General features: G+C 46.3%; 1 protein-coding gene across 2 annotated transcripts in view; it reads right to left on the reverse strand.

Annotated features, from left to right (window-relative positions):
• The window catches only part of LOC146348344 (copine-5), a 191,247-nt gene that overhangs the window by 7,112 nt on the left and 162,494 nt on the right, over nucleotides 1–21,641 (reverse strand). For both annotated transcript variants that reach the window (XM_084848305.1, XM_084848306.1), the window contains 4 exons: nucleotides 4,154–4,200; nucleotides 2,045–2,226; nucleotides 858–985; nucleotides 149–251 (listed from right to left, as the gene is read on the reverse strand). In XM_084848305.1, the coding sequence (XP_084704431.1) occupies nucleotides 149–251; nucleotides 858–985; nucleotides 2,045–2,226; nucleotides 4,154–4,200 (460 nt within the window). The remainder of the gene's footprint in view (nucleotides 1–148; nucleotides 252–857; nucleotides 986–2,044; nucleotides 2,227–4,153; nucleotides 4,201–21,641) is intronic.

Genomic DNA, 21,641 nt, shown 5'->3' on the forward strand with positions numbered 1-21,641 from the left:
GCTGTGGCTACAAGACCATATCTCCTTCTGTAGCTAAAACTCAGTCCCAGGAACCTAACATGCTAATAGGTTACACTGCCCACCTAAAGCTAAAGCTTTTCATCTCACTTTTGCAAATCTGAACACCTCCCATTTGTGTGCTACTCACATTCACAATAGCTTCTTTTGTCTGGGCCATGTCCGATATCACACCGTCAGTGATGATGAGCAAAACAAAATACTGGGAACCATCCTGCACTGCCGTAGCATACCTAAGGTAGGAGGAGATCATGTGAAGACAGGAACAGAGGCAGGATTGTGTCTGTGTGGTCTGAATTCTGAACTGAAAACCACACATTCTATAGCCCCAAAGCTGCAGTTACCTGGCAGCCTGATGTGATACAGTGACTGCCTGCTTGGGCCACATTTAGCCTTAGAGGATCTTCAGCAATAGCAAGAGATTTGTTTCTCTGGCAACTGTTCATACCATCTTGTCCTATTTTCCCAGTCTTGGACATTTCTGGGGTGACTGAACAGAACTCATCAAGAGAAAATGCACCTCCTTCCATCCACTATAAAAACAGCTTATGCTGCTATTGTCACAAAAAGCAAGGAATCTTCCAGAACTGTATCATTTGGGGTAGGGGGCATAGCTAGTTCAAGCATATCATACAAAGTCCTACATCTAACACCAGTTCAGTAAAAGTAATATCATATCTATGTAGTTTTCCTGCAGTGAGTTTGAAAGGAGCCATCAGAATGAAAGCAGTCATCTGCCCACAATGAAGGAACTGGTTCCTCAATACCTGCAAGGCACTGGCAAGTGTAGCAAGCACCTGTCATGCTTTGTGATGGGAACCTGCACTTGTGGGACATACCTGGCCACATGGTTAACCACCGGTGCAAAGTTAGTTGGGCCATACAGCTGGACAGTCTTGAGGCTCTGGTGATAGGCTTCAAGGATTCCTTCTATTCCACTACAATGAGGATTGTCAGAGTTGCCGTTCTGTAGCAGAGAAAGGCAGACACAACTAGAGGGAAAGTTCCCAGGCAGAGGTTGTTTCCTTACCCTTTTCCTTACCCTCTCTGAATCCTGCCCCCCAATTCTCAACATCCCCTTCAAATTATAACTTGCCATTCGCAAAGGCTGGCTTTAAAAGGGGGTTAGGCAAATTCTGGGAGGAGAAGCCTGTCAGTGGCTCCTAGTCCTGATGGCTATGTGCTTCCTCCAGTAGCAGAGGCAGTATATCTATGTGCACCAGTTGCTGGGGAACATGGGCGGGAGGGTGCTGATGCATTCGTGTCCTGCTTGTGGGTTTCACATGGGCAGCTAGTCAGCCACTGTGTGAACAGAATGCTGGTCTAGATGGACCTTTGGTCTGATCCAGTAGGGCTCTTCTGATGTTCTTAAAGGTCAACATTCTGGCCAAAGGAACTGCTACGTCAGACCTCTGCTGCTATGCTAGCTACCTCTTTAAAGGAATGTGTAGTTTGACATTTAGGGTTATAATGAATGAAGGACACCCCATGGCACTAAGCACAGATTAGAAAGATGCAATGAGAACTGTCTCTTGGGGATTTAGAGGCTTACCAGCAGCAAGTAAAGATAATTTCCATCCCCTGGAGCTCAAACTCATGCTGATTTTACAAAGAAACAAAGAAATATTCCCCCACCCACCCCTGCCTCAAGCATAGCATCTAACCTAACCTTGGGAGTCCCAGCTTTTCCTCCCTGAGCAACCTCTATAGGCCTTAAAGGAACAGGCTATGGCCAAAGAAAGCAAAATGCACAATGAAATTTTATCCACGTTTACTCAGAAGTACTCCCACGGAATTGAATGGGGCTTACTCCCTAGTAAATGTGTTTAAGGTGGCATCCTAACAGATTTAACAATTCTGCTTCCAGCGAAGCAAAGCCTCTGGCGAATGTGACTTTTTGCTTCATCCAGAGAAGGCGGAGAATGTTGGCAGACCGGCCGGTCTGTCACTAGATCTAATCTGAATGAAAGTATAACTCAGAAGCTGTTTCTGAGAGTCGGTGGGATTCAAAGGAAAGTTTCAGTACCAGGGGGAACTCATGGGACACGCGGCCATCCGGTGGAATTTTGGCTCCAAACCCAAGCGCTGGGAACTTTTTGTTACTGTCGTAGTCCTGGATGATCTCGCCAACAGCCTTCAGTGCCATAGCATATGCATTGAGCTGGTATGGATTCATATAGTGAAGGGAGGTAGACTGAGAGGGGTTGCCTGCCGAGTGAGAGGGGGAGAGAGGTCACTGTAGTTGGTTCACTGTCTGGTAGATAGTTGCATTCATGAAGTCTGCACCAAGTCAACAAAGGACAGGGCTTTCTCATCTGTGGCACCCAAGCTATGGAACTGTCTTCCCAAGGAGTCTTACCTGGCACCCACTGTATTATCTTTTTAGCATCAGATTAAGGCATTTTGATTCAGGCATTTTGGTGTTTTGCTTTTTTAGAATATGGGAAGGATGCTGTATTCTAAATACTGGAAATGAAATTTTCACTGCTGTTTTTTAATTGGTATTTAATTGTGTTATTTTAAAATTTCTTGTTAATTGTTTAATTGTTTATTTTGTTTTGATTTGCATTGTAAACCACCCTGGAATAAATATAATGAAGGGCGGAATATAAATGCCTGAAACAAACATTTGGCAAATTATGTGTTCTGGGTTGGTCCATACAGTATGCTCTTTGTACCGGTACATGTTTTCTTAAATCACATGCAGTTATCTTTAATTCTCTTACTGAATCTGCTTAGTAAGACTGGCTATTCAGTGATCTTAGCTACTAGTACAGTATAAGCAGATGCGTGTGGAGTGTATGTGTGAAATCCCATCTCTTAAGAATCAGACTGCTTTGTATGGACAAAGTAAAGTCAGTACTAATCAACTGCTGTCTCCCTGGCATATGGACATATCTTTTACATTAGTGTACTCATCACTCAAAACAAGCATGTGTCCTGCTTACATGTTTTCATTGTGGCCCATAATCCAGTTTAACTAAAGCAGATGTAACTGGATTGAGATATAATTTGTTCTTCAAGAGTGTGGCCCATTCATGCCTAAAGTGGAATGGATCTAATTTTTACAACACATTGTCCTGCTTCACACATAACATTAACCTGTGGTTTATTTAATCCATGGTTAACCCATGGTTTGTTACCCTACCCGGGTTTTGTCCGGCAGATGATCAAACAAACCATGGCTTGTTTTCTCAGTCACTAGGTTGTTTGTTTCCTTCCTCCTTTGTCCACTCCCAAATGCCTTTGCGGTGCAGTAGCACTGTGATGTAGAGTGGCTAGCTTTTTTTAACCACTCTTGCCTGTTGCCTCTGTGACCCACTTCACACGTCACAACAAGGTTGTTTAAATGATGGGTTGTCAGGAGTGAGCGGGAGTGATGGAGTACACTGCCTCCGGTGTGCTCATCGCTTCTGCTTTCAATAAACAATCTATGATTGCCTTATTTGTAGGTTGTTAGTGTGATGTCTGAACACAGACACTCTGGGTTGTTTAGGGGTTAAACAACCCAGAGTTAACTTACAATTTGTTGCTTGGTTAACTCTGAGTTGTTCTCGTGAGGTGCGAACCAGGTCTGTAGCCTGGTAAAACAACCCATGGTTCTGGGTTCACATGGAACAATAACCCACAGTTTAAACAACCCAAGCCAACAACAAACCGTGGTTCTCTTTCTGGGTTGCTCATAGTTTGTTAGCGTGGCTGGGTTCGCACATCATGACAACCCAGAATTCAACAACCCATGGGTTAAATAAACCATGGGTTAGCGTTATGTGTCAACCAGGTTAAAGTGTGCGAGAGTGAAAGGAAGTAATCATGCTCCTAGGCCCAACTTTACCACACCCCACCCTGTCACTGTTCAGTCCTATTTGTCTCTAGCCACGGTCACTTTCAGTATGAAACATTTGGCCCCTAGTTAAACTGGATTTAAGCAAATGATGCTTCCTAACTTGCTCCTGGACAAGCTAGTAAGGTGATGCTCATCTTACAAGATTTAGGCTACAACCCTATGCATGCTTACCTGAAGAAAAGCCCTATTGGACACAGTGAAATGTAGTTATTTACACACTGAAAAATTGAGCAAACAAAAAAATAACAGGAGGTCTGCAAATGTATTCTGTTAAAAAAAACAACTTACCATTGGAAGCTGTAAAGTCAATGGCCACTGTGAAATTGATCTGTGTCCTGGAAAAAGGTCACATCACAATCATTATTCAGGCTGGTAAATCTATAAGTGCTTCCAGATGAGGCTTTTATTGTGCAATCGCACTGCCTCTTTAATGGAATTTTGCAGGGACTCCAAATGATGTCATCTTCAGGTTGTAGCCCTCCTGTGTTTTCCCGCCACTTCTTTTTTCTTACCATGGAAAATCCATTAAGGAAGAAAAGCCGGAGGAGCTGCACAGTGCCCTCTGATACCTAGCACTGGGAGCCCTCCATCTGGAAGCACCCCTGAACTCTACTTCACAAGCTGTATTTCCTCTTTCCCTTCTACCTCCTCCAGGACTTCAGTGCTGTTCATGTTCAAAGGCACAGGTCTGCTCTGACATGTATAATTCCACCTTCAAGCAGAGGAAAGCGCAGAGCCGATCCGGTGACAAACTGCGCTTCGTGTTTCCATTTCATCTCATCAACAGAAATCGGGCTGAAACGTTTGATAGGGAGCCTCAACTGCCCGATGGCACGCTGCACAGGAGAGTAGCACACGTGTTGGCTGAAGCCCTCCACCCACCAGTGTCAAGCCCCTGCAGCTACTGACATTGCTACTAAACCTGTTCAGGGTTAGCGCAAGATGCTGTGCCTGAGGCTGGAGGACTCGTCACTGCCTCCTTCTCCTCTCTCCCGGTTGTTGTTTTGTTTTGTTTTGTTTCCGCTGCTGTGCTGGTGGCAGCAGCATGGGCAAGCTCAGCCTTCGATGCCCTCACTCTGAGGGGTCCTCAGAGTGAGGCATTGCAGGCGAGGGGCCCACAGAGATTGCCTGTGCTACTGAGCAACGGCGCAGTGCCCAAGAACCCCTTAGAGTGAGGCATTGGGCCAGGCAGGTCCTTCAGCCACCATCACAACTCGGGAAACACAGCTGGTTGTGGTGGGCAGCCCTCCAGGCAGTGAGTTGGGGTGGGACACGATCTGCCACCTTTCCCAACCTGCTGCCTGAGGCAAGGGCCTCATCCTGCCTCATGGGAGAGCGAGCCCTGAAACTGCTATTGTTTAACCGTATCAGTGTTATTCTGAGAGGTGGAGGGTGCAATCCTATGGGAATAGTCGGCCGCCTCCAAACTCAGAGGCAACTTACTATCCAATGCAGGGCGGGCGGAGCACGGAGGGGATCTTCTCCACGCTCCGGCCACCCTGCATTTGCGGCTAGATGGCCAATTTCGGCTGTCTAGCCGGGGCACCTCGGAGTGCGTGTGGGGGGAGGTCAGGTGGCGCATGGGAAGTGTGGTAACGGAGCTTCCACCATCCCCTCCCCTCCCCGCCCCCAGGAACGCCCCTGCTCCCCTGCTCCACGCTGCTCTTATGACTGTGGAGTCCGGGACGAACCAGGACACCGACAAGGCGGCAGGGGAGGGGGTGGGGAGGCAGTTTTCTGGGAACCAACCTTGGAGCACTGGCTCCAAGCTCGGGTCCCAGAAAACAAAACATCCTATGGCTGTCTAGACACTGCTTAGAAGCCATAGGATTGCAACCACATTTGGCCAACTTGATCAGATTCTGATATCCATTTAACCTGGCATGCAAACAAACATTTTCTGTTCCAGGTTATACATAGTGAGCTATAAAACCATAACCAGGCAAATTTGAAGTTGTTTTCTTTCCTGAATTAGCCAGGATTAACTGAAACTAAAAACATAATCAAACTCCTCTGCTGGAGCCACTGGACCTTGGCTAGAGCAAGGAAAGGAGACCAGGGCTCTTGATGTAAGTATCAGGTTGGGTGTGGTGTTTTCTGTCGCACTAGCGTGGGTTACAGAGATTGCCTACAAAGCTGCTCAGCAAGAGTGGCCAAAAATGTTGCTGCTGCTCTGCTCCACTCAAGTGATCTCTATTCCCACTGCAGCCTGGATACTTGCCCAGCTAGGCAGGAGGACTACAGGAGGAGGAGGGGTGTGTGAAATAAATTACTCTGCATCGCTTGTTTGCCTGATTGTCTGATGGGAGCACAGTAGGTTGTTTGCATAACCTCCTACCCAGCGTAGCTTGCCACCCACCATGGGTTAGCATGTTGTATGAACGCAGCCAAAGACTTTGAAAGAATAATACGTAGCTTATTAAGGATTAAAATATATACAAATCGAAGCAGTTTGTTTTCCAAGGGTTTGAATAAGAGCAAGCACTTACTGGGTTGACAACAGCTTAAGGAGACCATCGAAGTTAGCAATTGCTAACAGAGCCGTAAACATGTGTCATGTATAAGTGTGTGTCTGTGTGAGTGTGTGTCCAAATATGGGGAGGAGAAGGGAAGATAGGCACGGTTATGATCCAACTGGGGAATTTTAAGGCAATGATATTGTAAACGAATGAGTTCTGAGGCAGAGGTGCAAAAAGTGTGGCCTGCCAAGCCATTTTGGTGCCCCCACAGATCTCCCTGCATCTGCCACTGCTGAAAAAAAATCGGTGGCACTGCCCCGGGTTTCCTTTGCTAGCACTAGCAAGGGAATCCCTTCCCTTAGAACCCACATTTTTACCTTCGTTAGCAATTGAGCTCCTATTAAGATTTATAATTAGTGAATTCCTTTGTATCTTTAGTGATTATGATTTCCTCTCCCCTCTCGTCCTCGTCCTCATCCTCGTCTTCTTCTTCTTCTACTTGTTGCCTTTATTTTGTTAATCTTGTTTCAAAATAAAATAAAATTTCACGATAAAAATGGAAGGGGCTCCCTTGCTAACATTAGCAATACAAACCCTTCCCTTATCTTCCAAATTCAGGTGTGTGCGTGCGTGCGTGTGTGTGCACGCGCACACCTGCCCTTGGGGCCAAGAAAGGTTGTACACCTCTGTTCTACTGCAATGTGGGTAGTGGAATGAAAAGTAGGGCTGTGCACCACTTCAGTCTGAACCCCGAATCCTGAAATGGATCAGGGCGCTTCAGATTGAAGCAGTGTGGTTCTGGAGTGGGCCAGGATCAGGCCAAAGCATTCCAAAGCAGGTTGGATTGCTCCAAAGTGCTTCAGCCCGATCTGGATAGCTGCCTCGCCCAGCCGTGCCAGCTCCCCGCTCCTTGCCTGGACCACTGGGGAGTGCCTGCAGCCATTGCCGTCTTGGAGGGAGTCACCATTTTCTTTCAAAATGGCAACTCTTCTTCCAGTAAGAGGAGTTGCCATTTTTTTTAAAAAAGGGGGACTCTCCTGCAGAGGCTGATGGATGCATGCACTCCTGACAGGTCCAGGTAAGGACCTGCGGGTCTCCTGCAGTGCAGTGGCAGGGGTGCTTGGCGGTGGCAGTGGGGGGCTGGTGGCAGTATCAGCAGCACAGGGGCATGGTGGTGGTGGGGCGCTTTGGATCTCTGGATCTTGCTTCGGATCCAGAGCCCAAAGTGGGTCGCCCTGGCTTTGGAGCAGGCCAAGGCAGGTTGGAGCCGATTCAGGACCTCCGAATTGGCCTCTGAAGCAGGTTGTGGGGGCTGTGCACAGCCCTAATAAAAAGTGAGTTTTGGTGTGCAAAAAGATCACAGATATTTGAGGGTGGAGGTAGAGGAGTTTGTAGGAGGAAGAAGTCACAGTAAGGAGGGAAGCATGGGGGAGAAATGACCTGGCAGCCTCTTTGCTAGGGAGTTCAAATTCACTGTGTATGTATACACTTAGATTTTGGAGACAGTCTTTATCCCTGGATCACTGAGGGATACTGCCTCACAGACTCGTTTTGAATAGCCAGAAGAAGAGTTGCTCCTCATTGCTACCACTTTTCTAAATAGTCAGAAGAAAAATGTCTCTAAAAAGACACCTTATCTTGCTACTCAATAATGCAATCACTCTCTGAAAGGTGAGGATGGGGGAAGAGGCTCAAAGTAGACAAATTTCCCTGAAGCCAGTGAAAACTCAGTAAAAAGATAGGAAAAACTTGGCAAGATCTTAGGAAAAAGTCTAGAAACAGAGTTCCAGCTGGCTGATTGACCAGGTGAGAAGGCAGTAGAGAGATACACCTTTCCCTTTAGACTGGGTTCATACAACATGCTAACCCATCATGGGTTGTTTTCTGGAACAACCCATGATGGGTTAGTGTGTTGTCCATTTGCTGTTTTTCCCACCCACAGTGGCTTGTTTCCTCCAAACAACCCACCCTGAGAACCCACTGTCTGCAGTAGGGGTTGTTTTACCTACAGTGGGTTTGCGTGTCGTCTATCACGTCAGCATGGGTTATGGAGATCGCCTACAGAGGCACTTCGGAAAAGCAGCCAAAAACACTGCCGCCCCTCTGCTCCTCTTGAGCGATCTCTGTTCCTGAGATCTGCCTAGCAACAGATTGCGCTACTGCTGGCGCTCCAACTCCTTTGCTGCCCAACTCCTCCCTCCACTCCTTTGGCAATGAACTCTGCAAAGTTGCTTTCGCTCGCACAAGTGTGTAATTGGCGGAATGACCTTGAGCAAAGTTTTTTCCTACCACATTCAGCTGTGTCTCTGACTCCAAAGCATTCCCCCACTCCCGCACACGGTCCCCGAACAGTTTCATCTGCGGTTAAATCCTCACTTTTCCATGGAAAAGCAAAGTCATGCAATTATGCATCTTGTGCCTCCCTGTAAGGGAAACCTGTATATTAAATTCATCCCATTCCTGCCTCCTTTCAAGGAGTTGAAGGCAATGTTCCCACCATGTAAGCATCCCTCCTTTCCAGTCAGGCCACCCCGTCCCAAGTCAGCAGATGCTTCTTCCCCTCCCTACAACCCATGAGACTGATCCTCCCCCCCAACGCTTCACTGTCACTGTCAGCCCCCAAGGTAGCCATCCAATGCCCGCCAAACCCAGAACTGATACCAAATAGTGCCTTAGTAGATTCAAAGTAGTATTAAGCAAGCCCAGTATCAAGCAAGCCAAACAATCTGCTTTGTATGCCAATAAATGTTTTCTTTTTATTCTGTGTTGTTGGTTTGCTGCTGGTGAGGGGGAAGCCGTCAAAGGCTTGGAAACTGGGGTGGCAGGTAAGAAGTGGGGAAGAGTGGGAAGGGAAGGGAAGGGAAGGGAAGGGAAGGGAAGCAAACGGGGCAGTGGGTAAGAATTGACATGGGGTTGAGAAGCGGGGGGGGGGAGAAATGGCAGAGGCAGAAGAAGGCGCCTCTAGTGCGAAGTGGACCAATCGGAGACAGGCTGCTGATGTAGTAGCAGTGTGAGGGACGGTCGGGTACGGTTTCCACTGCAAAGGAAGGTGGGATACCTGGCCAGCCAGAGGGAGGACTACAGGAGGAGGAGGGGCAGAGAGGGGGCAATAAACCTTGCTGCATACTCTGCATAGCTTATCACCCACCATGGGTTAGAGTGATGTGTGAACAGACCCTTGGGTCCATGTGGCTGAAATACAAAGCATGAGAGCCAGTGGGTTGTTCAGGAATTAAAAGGGAGGGTAAAAAGAGAGAGACTACCAGGTCTCCTTTGCAGTGCACAATGAGATTTTTCTTTTGAGGGGGCAGGTGGTTAAAAGATTCCTACCATTTCATGGCTCTGGCTACACCTTTTATCTCTGGTTCTGAGCTTAATCACTAAAATAAAGTCAATGAAGATGTCCCCACTCCCTGCATTTCATCTGTCTTGTGGTTAAAATGTGAAAAAGCTTAAAATGTGCCAATCAGGAACAAAACTGACTCCATGACTTTTTCAATTACCAGGTGATGTGGAGAGAGGAAAAATGGAATTCAGTCAAGGAGACAAAGACTTTGCTAGAGGTGATGCTAAGGTCATGGTGCACACAGATTTTGAAAAGTTGTGCTAAGCTGAAACCTCCGGATTGGCGGTCTTCTCCCCCCCCCCCCGAGACTGAAATAGAGCTCTTTCATCCCAGTCCAGTTTTGACACTACAGTGGAGTCTGAGCACTCGGAAACAAAACCCACAAGGAATATGAAGATCAAACATACAGCTTTTCAATGCAGGGCATCAGCAGGCTGAAAGGCTCCCTTGCAACACTTCACATTTACTGCAATTTGAACACTGGGATTTGAATGCCATGTACACCACAGCCCAGCAACTTTGTCTTCATCAGATGCATGCCAAAATGTTGAGTAACTCAAAACACCCTTTCAGCTGAATAGCTCACTTTTAAGGCACTTGCAGCCTGAGCCTATGTGTGTTTGCTCCAAACTGGGTTCAGCAGGGCTTGACACCAACATATGTACAGCCGGAGTGGGAAACATCCAGTGATTGGGGGCTGCATTGCCCCCCCCGGACCCACCAGGGGCTGCCCTCGCTCCCGATGAATTGGAGACCAAAATTTGTTGTTGCACCATCGGCAGCGGCAAAAAAAGGACAATTTTACTTGAAGACAAAATACGCAGGGAGGATGCACCATGTTTGGAAGCAAAGTCATACTCCCTGTATGCCTTGTTTTCAAGCAAAATCTCTACTTCTTTGTTGCCACCATGAGTGCAGTGGCAAATTCAGCAGTGCGGGGGGGGGGGCAGTGGGGCCTGTACAGAAGGCTGCATGGGGCCCACCTTGATGTACAGCCCTGCCGGCATTGGATTCCAGTATAGTTGGGGATCTACATATTATAATATTTTTTTCAATAACTGATGATAAACAAATCATATTAAATATAAGATGAGTGTGCTAAGTGGAAGCACACTGCATTGCTAACAGTGTAGGACGTCAGTAATGTTTTCTTTCCTTTGTCTCCCAAGGACTGGTATGAAGCAGGCCAAGCTCCAGTTCTGGGCCCTATCCCAGCAGATGAGAAACAGTGGTTTACAGGACAGCTAACATCAGTGCTGATAAAAGGGATGACTGAAAAAGCTGCCTGCAGACTTTTCTCTGGCAGCCTTCTCAGAGGAGATTCCAAACCTGTCATCTCCTACCCTTAGTCAATATCAGTTGCTCCCATGACAGACCCTTCCTTCAGATGTCATGGAAGCATCCTAATGAAAGAATGCAGCTGTCAATGGAAGATAACATTTCAAGTGCTGGTTAGGCAGAGGCAAGACCAGCGGGAAAGGACTTTTTGTTTTGCTCCTGCTCTGAGATTCATCAGGGTTAACTGAACCAGCACAGGGTGCGGAAAGACCCTCCTTCAGAGGAGGCATGAAAGCACCTGCGCTTCTCTGGCTATACAAAGTTGATACATTATAGACCTTCATATGTGATCCTTCCATCAGCAGTTCTTGAAGGGAAATAAAGATTAAGGATAAAGAAACAGGAACACAAAAATGTCAAAATACTATAGTAGATAGAATGAAAATAATGCTGGGAGTACTGAAAGACCCCCCTGCACCGACACCTACAGGCTGAACTCAGATTGTTCATGGGAATAAGTGAGAGAGAGCTCCCAAGAAGGGCTAGCCCTGTCATTCTCAGCTGGCTACTGGACCAGCAGTATGCCACTGACTGATTTGATTTGTACCCTGCCTTTCCAACAAGAAAATGGTGCTCAACCAGCTAAAATGGCACTCAAGGTAGCTAGTTGTGCTGCTTGCAAGATCAGCCATTATCTCGATGATCAAGTTGACAAGAAGTGAAATAAAGGAAACAGAGCTGCTGGTGAACACTGCAAATGGTTGAAGATTTTGCTGTTAGTGGAAGCAGCATTCCATGGAGGCCGGGAGAGGTGCCCATGAGCAGGCAGGGGCAAGGCTGATGGTGAACATTACACTGGTCAGAAGACCCCAAAGGGAAGGTTGACTCCTGTTGTTTAAGGGTCCATATTTCCTCCCAGCAACCCTAGAAACGTGGCCCATAATAACACCCAACAGACAACTCAGTTCAGTAGGCAAGATGCTTATTAACCCAATAAATCAGGGGTGGGCAATACTTGGCTTACTGGCTGCATATGGGCCCCCTGACCATTTTTGGCAGCCTCCGCCTTTGCCCCCATACAGCTGAATTTGCTGTCAAAATTCAGCAATGCAATGGCAAAAAGTGGCAATTGCTTTTTCAGACAAGGCGTGTGGGGAGTGTGCATCTTGTTTTAAAGCAAAAGGATGCTCCCTGGAGGCACACAACATGTGTGCTCCCCATGCATCTGGTCATAGGGAGAATCACTGATTTCAATAGCACAGCTGCAATTTCAGTGGCAGTGAAGAAGGGTGCAGCCCTCAGTGGGTTCTGGGGGTCGGGATTGGCTCTGGGCCTCCAGATGTTGCCCACTACTGCAGTAAATACACTTTGTCAAGCATGCTGCATGTTTAACATTCCCTAATCTTGTTTGTGTAAGCTACCAAAGATTTACAAAATGTAAACATTTGCAGCATGGGTTTGCCACCTATTTTACTGGTCCTGCTCTTGTGTCTTCCACAAGCAGAGCCAGTAAAACTGGCAGCAGCCTTTCTGCGGTACACATACTCATGGATGAGTAGATCTCACATAAGCATCTTGACAGACAACAGTATTTTTCTGTATTGTTGGCACCATCTCAGAAAACAAGCCACAAATAGGGCAATTTGTGGGCACAATGACTTCCTGAGACGTAGGTAAAACTTCCGATACCTTGCACCTCATTTGATAAATTTAAAGCATGGGAGCGCCAGCCATGCTGTAAAATAGCTACTGAAAAGTTTTCCCAGAAACTTTGTTTCATCAGTGTCAGATTTACAGTGCTAAGAAATAGAACAGAGATGATATTTTTCTGGTAGCTTGAGAATAAGACCACGGGAACATAAGAAGAGCCCAGCTGGATCTCAATGGTCCAGCTAGATCAGACTTCTCCAACCTGATGTCTTCCAGATGTGTTGAACTACAATGTCCATCATCCCCAATCAGCAGAGCCAACAACATGGTGGCTGAGGTGATGACAGTTATAGTCCAAGACATCTGGGTGACACCAGGTTGGGGAAGGCTGATCTAGATCCTGCTTTCCACAGTGGCCAACCAGATGCCTCTGGGAAGCCCCAAAGCAGGGACCGGGGGCAGACAGCCTCTGGTCAGCCCACTCTTGCTCCCCAGCCTTTGATATGCAGAGGTATACCACCTCCGAGCCTGGAGGTTCCACAGAGCTATCCTTACTAATAGCCACTGATAGACCTATGGATAGACCACTGTGTTGAATCAATGACCAATAAAATAAACCTGACAAAATGAATGCAAAAATGCCATAAGGAAAACAAATCTTTGCCTGGCTAATCACTCTCCATGATCCAGTCAGACACCCAGTGTAAAAAAAACCAATCAAGCTGAGTACAGGAGTCCTGCTGGGAAGCCCACTTCATCACCACTGAGTGGGAGGACACATGACTCAATGCAAAGAGAGGAATACTTAACAAGACATTAAACTGAAGCCTAATTAAACTCTTGCCTTAAGATGATGTTTAGGGAGTTTTGGCTCATAATAAGGTTATGAGAGGCAACCCATTAAGGCTGCAGTTGTATGGCCCTTGGATCCCTCTGATGTTGGAGGAGGATTTCCCATCCTTTCTCCCTACCCCCATGGATGTTCCCTCTCCTATGTCAAATGGGTGGATTGGGGGCATGGCATGGGAGTAGGGGAGGCTCCAGATATGCAGTATCCAAAGCCCTCCCAGCCCTGCCCCATGCCCCTAACACATGGGAAAATTTAGGTTAGATCTACACTACTGCTTTATAGCGGTATTGAAATGCACCAATAACTGTTGGGGCACATTACACATTTGATAAGCCACTTTTGTAGTGTTATTTCCTGCTTTTTCTTCCACATTATCCAATACACCACAGCAAATGTCATTGCGTGTCGTGCAAGGGATATAACGTCACCATGATGGGATTGTAATGATAGGACATGAAGTGTTGATCTGCCTTAGTCGAGACTGAGAGGTGCTCTAAATGTTTCCCTCCCATAGGGAAGGTTGAGAAAAAATGGTGCTCCTCCCTCCCTCCCGCCCTGCTGGCAGGAGCCTGGCAGGAGCCCGGCAGGGCACAGGAAATGTTGGAGTGTTCCGATCTCGGGGTGCTCCAAATAAAAATAGGATCACCCTGCCAAGTTGTTACCTGGGAGAGGTAACAGAATTCTCATCTTCAAGGGAAGAGAAAGCCAGGCTGTGCAATCCAAGGGAACTCTACTTGCCAAGGAACAGATCAAGCTCTCTTTATTACTGAATAAACCAAAGGTATCTCTATGACCTTTATGTGTTTTAATCGAACATAAGTCTTGTTCTTTTAGGATTCCTTCTGACAAGTTAATAATGGGCTAACAACCTGATGGTTGTTAAGTGCTCCAAACAGAGTTGTATTGATTTCTCGATTCTGCTGCCTCTCGGCAGCAGTAAATTGATTTCTGATGGACTCTTTTGTGAATGGACACTGTTGTGCTCTTGAACAGGGGAATGCTGGGCCAGTATGGCTGGAATACAGGTGATGCCAAAACACATTTGCCTGCATTAGAAGGTGAACAGCATCGTGGCCAGTGTCTAATTTCTCAATAAATGCCAGTGCTCAGTACTGCCCAGATATGCTTAGATATGCTAATAGTGATTTCAATTCTCCAAGCACCCTTTGTTATGTAGCCGAACCAGCAACATCTACATAAAGGGGGGGATATTAGTAGTCTTGTGGAAACCCCAAAGGTTCACAGAAGTACAACAAAAATGAGGAAGAAACCCGGCTAAGGGAGGAACCCCCAAAACAGCCTGAGCTTGCTCAGTGGCAACTTGATCCTGGCTGTTGGGGATGGGAACAGAAAACTGGGTGGAGCGGGGAATGGAATATCTGGAATAGAAGTGCTCCATACTGCAACATTTTGTTGCAGGTCCTGCTTGTACTCCCTAACCCCAGATGTGTAAACACTGACTATATTGACTCAGTGGTGGGTAGGCAAAAGGGCCAGGACAGATGCATATCAGAAAGATTCTCACCCAAGACATTTTGCTGTCTGAGGTGAAAAATAAGATGGCATCCCTCCTGCTCTATCTATAGAAATCACCCAGACTGGCAGCTGAATCTTGTTTCAACTCTGATAATGGGACACAGCATCTTCCATCTCACCTGAGGGCAGCAGGCTAGTTTAGACGGTGCAGGATACGCTACCTGGAACACACACTCTGACCTCCAACATCAGGGAATGGTCAGGCAGCTGCTCCCACCACACCACCTGGCATCTGGCACCTGAGGTGACCACCTCACTCTGCCTAATGGCAGGACTGGCCCTGACTCCCCCAGCACTGTGAAAATGATTTGAGCTTCTCCTTTTTAAATGAATATTGACTCTTAGAGGCTGTCTCTCACTCCTCCTGTGTCAAAAATCCTCTTTGGTTGCAGGAGGAATAGGAAGTAAATATAATAGCTTTATCCTGTGATATGAATACAGAAAAGAGTATTGAACCAACCACTCCTAATCTACTTCCTTCCTCATTCTTCTTATGCAATAAACTTTATTAGTTTATGTTTTAAATATTTTCTTCTCCCCCACCCCTGTCCCCCAGATGCCCTTTTTATCTGCAGCAAGACTCCAACCTTAGTTCTGCTGGGTTAGATCCAGAGCAGCACTTAGCAGAGATCTGTTTCACACTGGAGGAAAGGGGTGAGGAGGTGACGTCTGTGGTTCCTCCTCCCCCCTGCAGCTTCTGAGAAGCTGGTTTGGAAAGCTGGTGAACAGAGGCGTTGTAGGCATTTAAAAGATTCAGAGCCCGATGTTTCCTGATGTTTCCGTTGGTATCAATGGAATTCCTTTTTAGCTTAATTGGCATGGGGAGGGGAGATTTTGGGGAACTACAGTGCACAGGGGACAGAGGGTAAACCTTCCCTTTCCCATTGTGATCCCCTTGGAAATCCACCCCCCCACCCCACACAGCAGCTAAGTTTAAGAAAAATCTCCCATCAGCACCAATGGAAATATATTTTCTAAGCTTAATTACCATGCTGGGGCGGGGAGGGTATTGCATTATGTGGGAAGGAGGGGTAAACCCTTCCCTCCCCAGCTGCAATCCCCCTTGAAGATTGCCCCCTGCAGGTCAATAAAGCTGAGAAGAAAACCTTCCACTTAGGTCTCTTGGGAATAGATCCTGGGCCATGGGGAACAGTTTTTGGGGCTGGGACCACCATGGGCCCAGGCCTAGCAATGCCCCTCCTGGTGAACCCTCCAGAGGACCAGGAGAAGAGATACAGGGGGCTGCAGGAGGAAGGGGGAATTATGAAGATCATCTCCCCACTCCCTTCCTCCAACAGGGCATGTCTGCTGGATCCTAGTGCCTTCTATAAACAGAAGGACCCCTTTCATTCACAGAATGGCCAATCCTGATCCAACCCAATTTCTTTAGTTGATGAGTGGGAGGCCTGGGCTTTCTTCACACAGAGCTTTTATCCTGCAATTGAGACTGCTCCTTCACATACATTTGTGGGGTCTATACACGACCCTGTGAACCTCTAAGGCATCTCCTGCACTAAATGCCCTTTGTTCCATTTTTAAATAGATAGCAGATAATGAGCTATCAAATTACCCCGTTGTGTTCCACTTCAGTTTCCTCCATGAAAAGAGTAAAAGCAGCAAGGAGCAAGATCAATGAAAGATAATGGAAGACTCAGCTATGGGGAGAAGGAGGGGTGAAAGGAAGCGGTTGAACAAGGGAGTCGTTGTGATCCTGCATTTAAAACGGAAGCAGAAAGCTCCATTTTAAATGCAGGATTTTAGGCTGGTGTAGAGATGCCCTCAATCTTATCTCCTCCTGCAACTTCCCAAGTACAGACACTTAAAAAAAATTGCTAACAATTTTACATCCTTCTCCAGAGTGGGTTGGATCCAGACTTAGTTATATGTAGAATGGACCCACTGAAATCAATAGAATGTTGGTCATGGAGCCTCGTGTGGCGCAGAGTGGTAGGCGGCAGTGTCGCAACTGAAACTCTCCCCATGACCTGAGTTCGATCCCAGCGGAAGCTGGGTCTCGGGTAGCCGGCTCAGGTCGACTCAGCCCTGCATCCTTCCGAGGTCGGTAAAATGAGTACCCAGTTTGCTGGGGGAAAGGTAGTCATGACTGGGGAAGGCAATGGCAAACCACCCTGCTATAGTCTGCCATGAAAACGCCAGCGTAAGCAGGTGTCCCTCTAGGGGTCAGCAATGACCCGGTGCTTGCACAGGAGGAACCTTTCCTTTTTTTTCCCATGGCTAACTTAAGTGTCACTGGTTTCAGTGGGTCTACTCAAAGTATGATGAAGTCTGGATCCAACCCAGTGTGTTTCCAGCAGCAACTAACAGCAGTCGGTTAGTTCCTCCCTGTTTTCCCTAAAAGGATCTGGTCACTAATGCGATCTGGTCACAACTACTAGGCATCACCTTTGGAGCCTGGGCAATTAACAACTGTCTTTCTAGTAATCATTTCAGTGTGTTCTGTCAGTAAAGGGCTGCAACCACACAGCTCCATCAGTGGAACTGGTATGTGATGCAGCTGACATACTTCATGGCCCTGCAGGCGGTGTACTTTCCTTTAGGTCGGAAGAGTTGAACTTCGTTCAGTCTGAGGGCTAAATTCCATTCTGAAGAAGCTCTCGGGGGCTGCGTTCCAGTGGTGGGCGAGGCCAAAGGTAAAAAGGGTGGGCCCAACATTTCCCAAAATATGAAAAATACCAGTGTATATTCTAGCTTAAAGCTCTTACTGCCAGTAAGAGACCCTTAGGAGAGGCATTTCAAACTTTTAGAATGAGGGAAAAACTGTGCAAAAGCTGAAAAGCCACTAAATGATTGGCAGTCAGGGGGAAGGGCGTGGGGCTCTCTGGGGAACTATGTAGGGCTGGATTGGGACGCCAGGTGGGCTGGACTTGGCCACCCCTGCTTTACGTCCTTAGTCAAATCGCCAGAATTTTAAACCCACCCTTAGGGCCAAACTGCACGTTCTGCTATTCACATAGGTGTAGATGAGCCTGATTTTTTCCTTTACTCCAGTGTAACTGGAGTGTGTGGTACCAATTTGGATCAGGACCAGTATTAAAACTTCCTCTCTATCTATTTCCCCCACACACACAAATTCCCCCCATGGCGGGGGAGGCGGGCGGGGGGGAGAGTCTCCATTGACTGCAATAGAGACTTTTTTTCTGTTGGGAGGTGGGGATGACAAGTGGGGGGAAGGTTTAATCCTTCCCTCTTACGGTGTGCTGGTCCTGATCCAAATCAGTACCATGCACAGTTATACTGGAGTACAGGAAAATATCAGGCTCAACTCCATCTATGCAGTTAGCAGAATGTGCAGTTTGGCCCACATCCACCTCAGTTCCTGATCATTCTGATGCCTCTTCTTGACTATGTAGGAACATAGGTGTGTGGCTAGCTGCCTTATGCTGAGCCAGGCCACTGGTCCATCTAGCACCGTATTGGTGACACTGACTGGTTGCGGCTCTCTATGGTTTCAGACAGGACTTTTTTCAGCCCTATCTGGAGATACCAGGAATTGAACCTGGGACCTTCAGAATGCAAAGCAGGTGCTTTACCACTGAGCTATGGCCCTTCCTGCTCCGAGGTTCTAGGGTATGTCTTTTACCTCCTATATTTCCTTATATAACAGAAACATAAACTTTTAGTTCCATTTCAGTTACATTTATATGCCACCTTTTCCTCCAAGGAGCCCAAGGCAGTATACATGGTTCTCCCTCTATTTTATCCTCGCCACAACCCTGTAAGGTAGGTGAGGCTAAGGGTTAGTGACTATCCCAAGGTTACACAGTGAGTTTTGTACACTGCACTGAGCTCCTTGGAGGGGTGTTTATGTGGGGGATAAAAATGTAATAAATAACTAAAATACTACTTTACAGAGAGGTACCCAATAGATGAGCCCAATATGCCCCAGTTTGGATTTTTAGTTATATGAAACCCGGATATATCTACATTTTTAAAACACAGGTGGGTTTTATTCCTGCTGGACAAGATTCTATTTTTTAAAAACCCAAATACCTTTTGTGCTGCCTTGTGGCATTTCAAAGTTGTAGATTTGGTGATCCTGGAAACCTCATTGTTAAGCACAACAGATAACTGTTGGTTTATGTCTATGATCTGCTGTTCCTTTCCTGACCAACCCTAGCACAAATCCCTAGTCACCCTGACATAAGCTGAAATTCATCTTGGGCCAGGATGGGAAATATTTCCCACCTAAGAAGGATGATAACATTGAACCAGGAGGTTTAGACTGTGTGAGTTTTCTCAAAATAGGACAGGTCAGGCTGCCACACAGCTAAAATAGGACCATCACAGCAGAATTGAACAAGTAGCCACCTGTTTCAACACTATACCACCAGCCAGGTTCTCTGGTCATTGAAAGCTTCATGGTATTGGCTAAGCCACAGCCCTCTTCCTCCAGTCCCACACAGGTACATTCTTATGATGTAATAAAGCAGTGACTGACCGTGTTTGCATGTCACTTTAAGCCAAGAATCCTGGTTTATGAAACCATGATGTGAACACAGCCTGTTTACTCCTGCTTTGTTCCTCCTGTCAAAAAAGTTGGTAAACAAACCAGAACACAGGATTATGGTTAAGGGAGCCCAAACAGCCAGAATTCATATGCCAACAACAAATCCTGGTTTAAGGTTGGCATATGATTCTGGCTTGTTTGGGAGCACTTAACATAATCCCGGATGTGACTCAAAGCTATCCCCTCTGATTTTGTTTACCTGCTTCTGCGAAGGAAGGAGCAAGTAGGGAATAAATATGGTTAACATTGTGGTTTATTAAGGGAGGTTGTTTGGCTTAAAGTGATATGTGAATACAGCCATTATCTACGAATGCAGGCAGTAAGCTACGACTGAAGAAAGAGAGGATTTGATGGCACATGTAGAGGCATTGACCCTCCTTTTATTTTCTTTATCGAAGATAAACAATGCATCTTCCTATTCCCCACTCACAATATCTTTATCTAAAGTGGTACTATTAATAGATGTTGAAGAACTTGTTACAGGGACAGAGCTAAGATTTTCCAAAGAGATTCATGCTGAAATAATTATTTTTATGGGGGAGGATTCACTCAAATTCTGAATTTGCATGTTGAAATCATCACCTCAAAAATCTATGTTTTGAATTTCTGTGTCACCTGCCTGGATTTGGGTGGTAAAAGTTTCAACCAAAACACTGGCTGAACTGCCCAGAGAGCTTCAGCTATTGGACGGGATAGAAATGTAATAAATAAATAAAATGAAATAAACTTAGTTGGGGATTTTGTTGTTCAGTCGTTCAGGATACTCCAACATAATTTGGAGTATCCAAAATCTTTTTTTTCTGTGCCCGGAGCACCAAATATTCCAAGGAAATACATTTATGTAATATTTGAGTTCTTCTTCCTGAGAGAGTACAGAGCTTTATCAATGATTTCTAGAGTAATTTGCTAAATACTCCTATTCTAACTGCAGTCAAAACACTTTTGGGATGGAAATTTCAATTTGCACAAGTAAACCTCCATGTTTTGAATATCAGCTGGATTTTATAATGACGTGGCAGATCCTGACTGGGCCAGAAAGTGATGTATACTTTTCTGTCTGCAATTTGCAAATGATCTTACTTCCTGTCAGTAGACCACCTGGGATTGGCCATGCTGGTTGGGGATGATGGGAATTGTAGTACAACACATCTAGAGGGCACAAGGTTGCGGAAGGCTTCCCTAGAGCAAAATAGGGCCCTCAAACATGGTCCCCTCTTGAAGAGACTGAGTTCTGTGGGACATTTCTTCATCTTGAAATAAACAGAGGCCCTGCCCCTATTTGTGATTTTGAAGAACCCAATTCGTGTAGAAACGTATTCATTGTCTTATTTTAAAAACTTAAATCCTGCCTTATTTAAAAAAAAAAGAGAAAAAAAACTCAAGGTGGCTTACAGCAATAAAATATCAAACAATATAAAAACAAAACCACAAATTCACTGAGCCACCATCATAATAAAACACATAATAAGTAATCCAAGGAGCTAACAATTGCAGCGAGCAGCAAAAGCAGCAGCCAATAAGATCAAAAACAAAATGAAGATAAGCACAAACACCATTGACAGACACACAGAAGGGACATTTTCTCAATTAAAGGACCTCTTAAATACCAGGTATTAACAGAGGTGCCTAGGGGTATATAGTGCAGGGGCTTGTTGCATCTTGACTGGAAGGGCATTCCACAAAGCAGAGGCCACCACCAAGACGGCCCTACTCCTTATCGCCACCTGCCACACCTCAGACAGCTGAGGGATCTGGAGCAAGGCCTTAAATGTTGAATGGGGCATGCTGCATGCAGGAGGGAACATGTGGAAGAAGGTGGCCCTTATGGTATACAGGTCCCAAGCCATTTAGGGCTTCAAAGATTAAAACCAGCACCCAGAAACAAACTGGCAACCACTGCAGATCAAGCATAATTATGTTTTGGATGCCTTGCTCCAGGCAACACCCTGAAAGCAGCATTTTGCACCAACTGCAGTTTCCAAACACTTTTCAAGGACAGCCCCATGTAGCGCACGGTACAGTAGTCTAATCTGGAGGTAAGTTAGGCATAAATAATGAAGGCAAGGTCCAGTTTAATCAGGTAAGGTCATAGATGAGGTATCAACCAAAGCTGGAAAAAGGCACTTCTT

This window comes from Heloderma suspectum, chromosome 4, assembly GCF_057233095.1.
Source record: "Heloderma suspectum isolate Gila_16-S chromosome 4, 16-S_ref, whole genome shotgun sequence".
In the NCBI taxonomy this organism is placed as follows: domain Eukaryota; kingdom Metazoa; phylum Chordata; class Lepidosauria; order Squamata; family Helodermatidae; genus Heloderma; species Heloderma suspectum.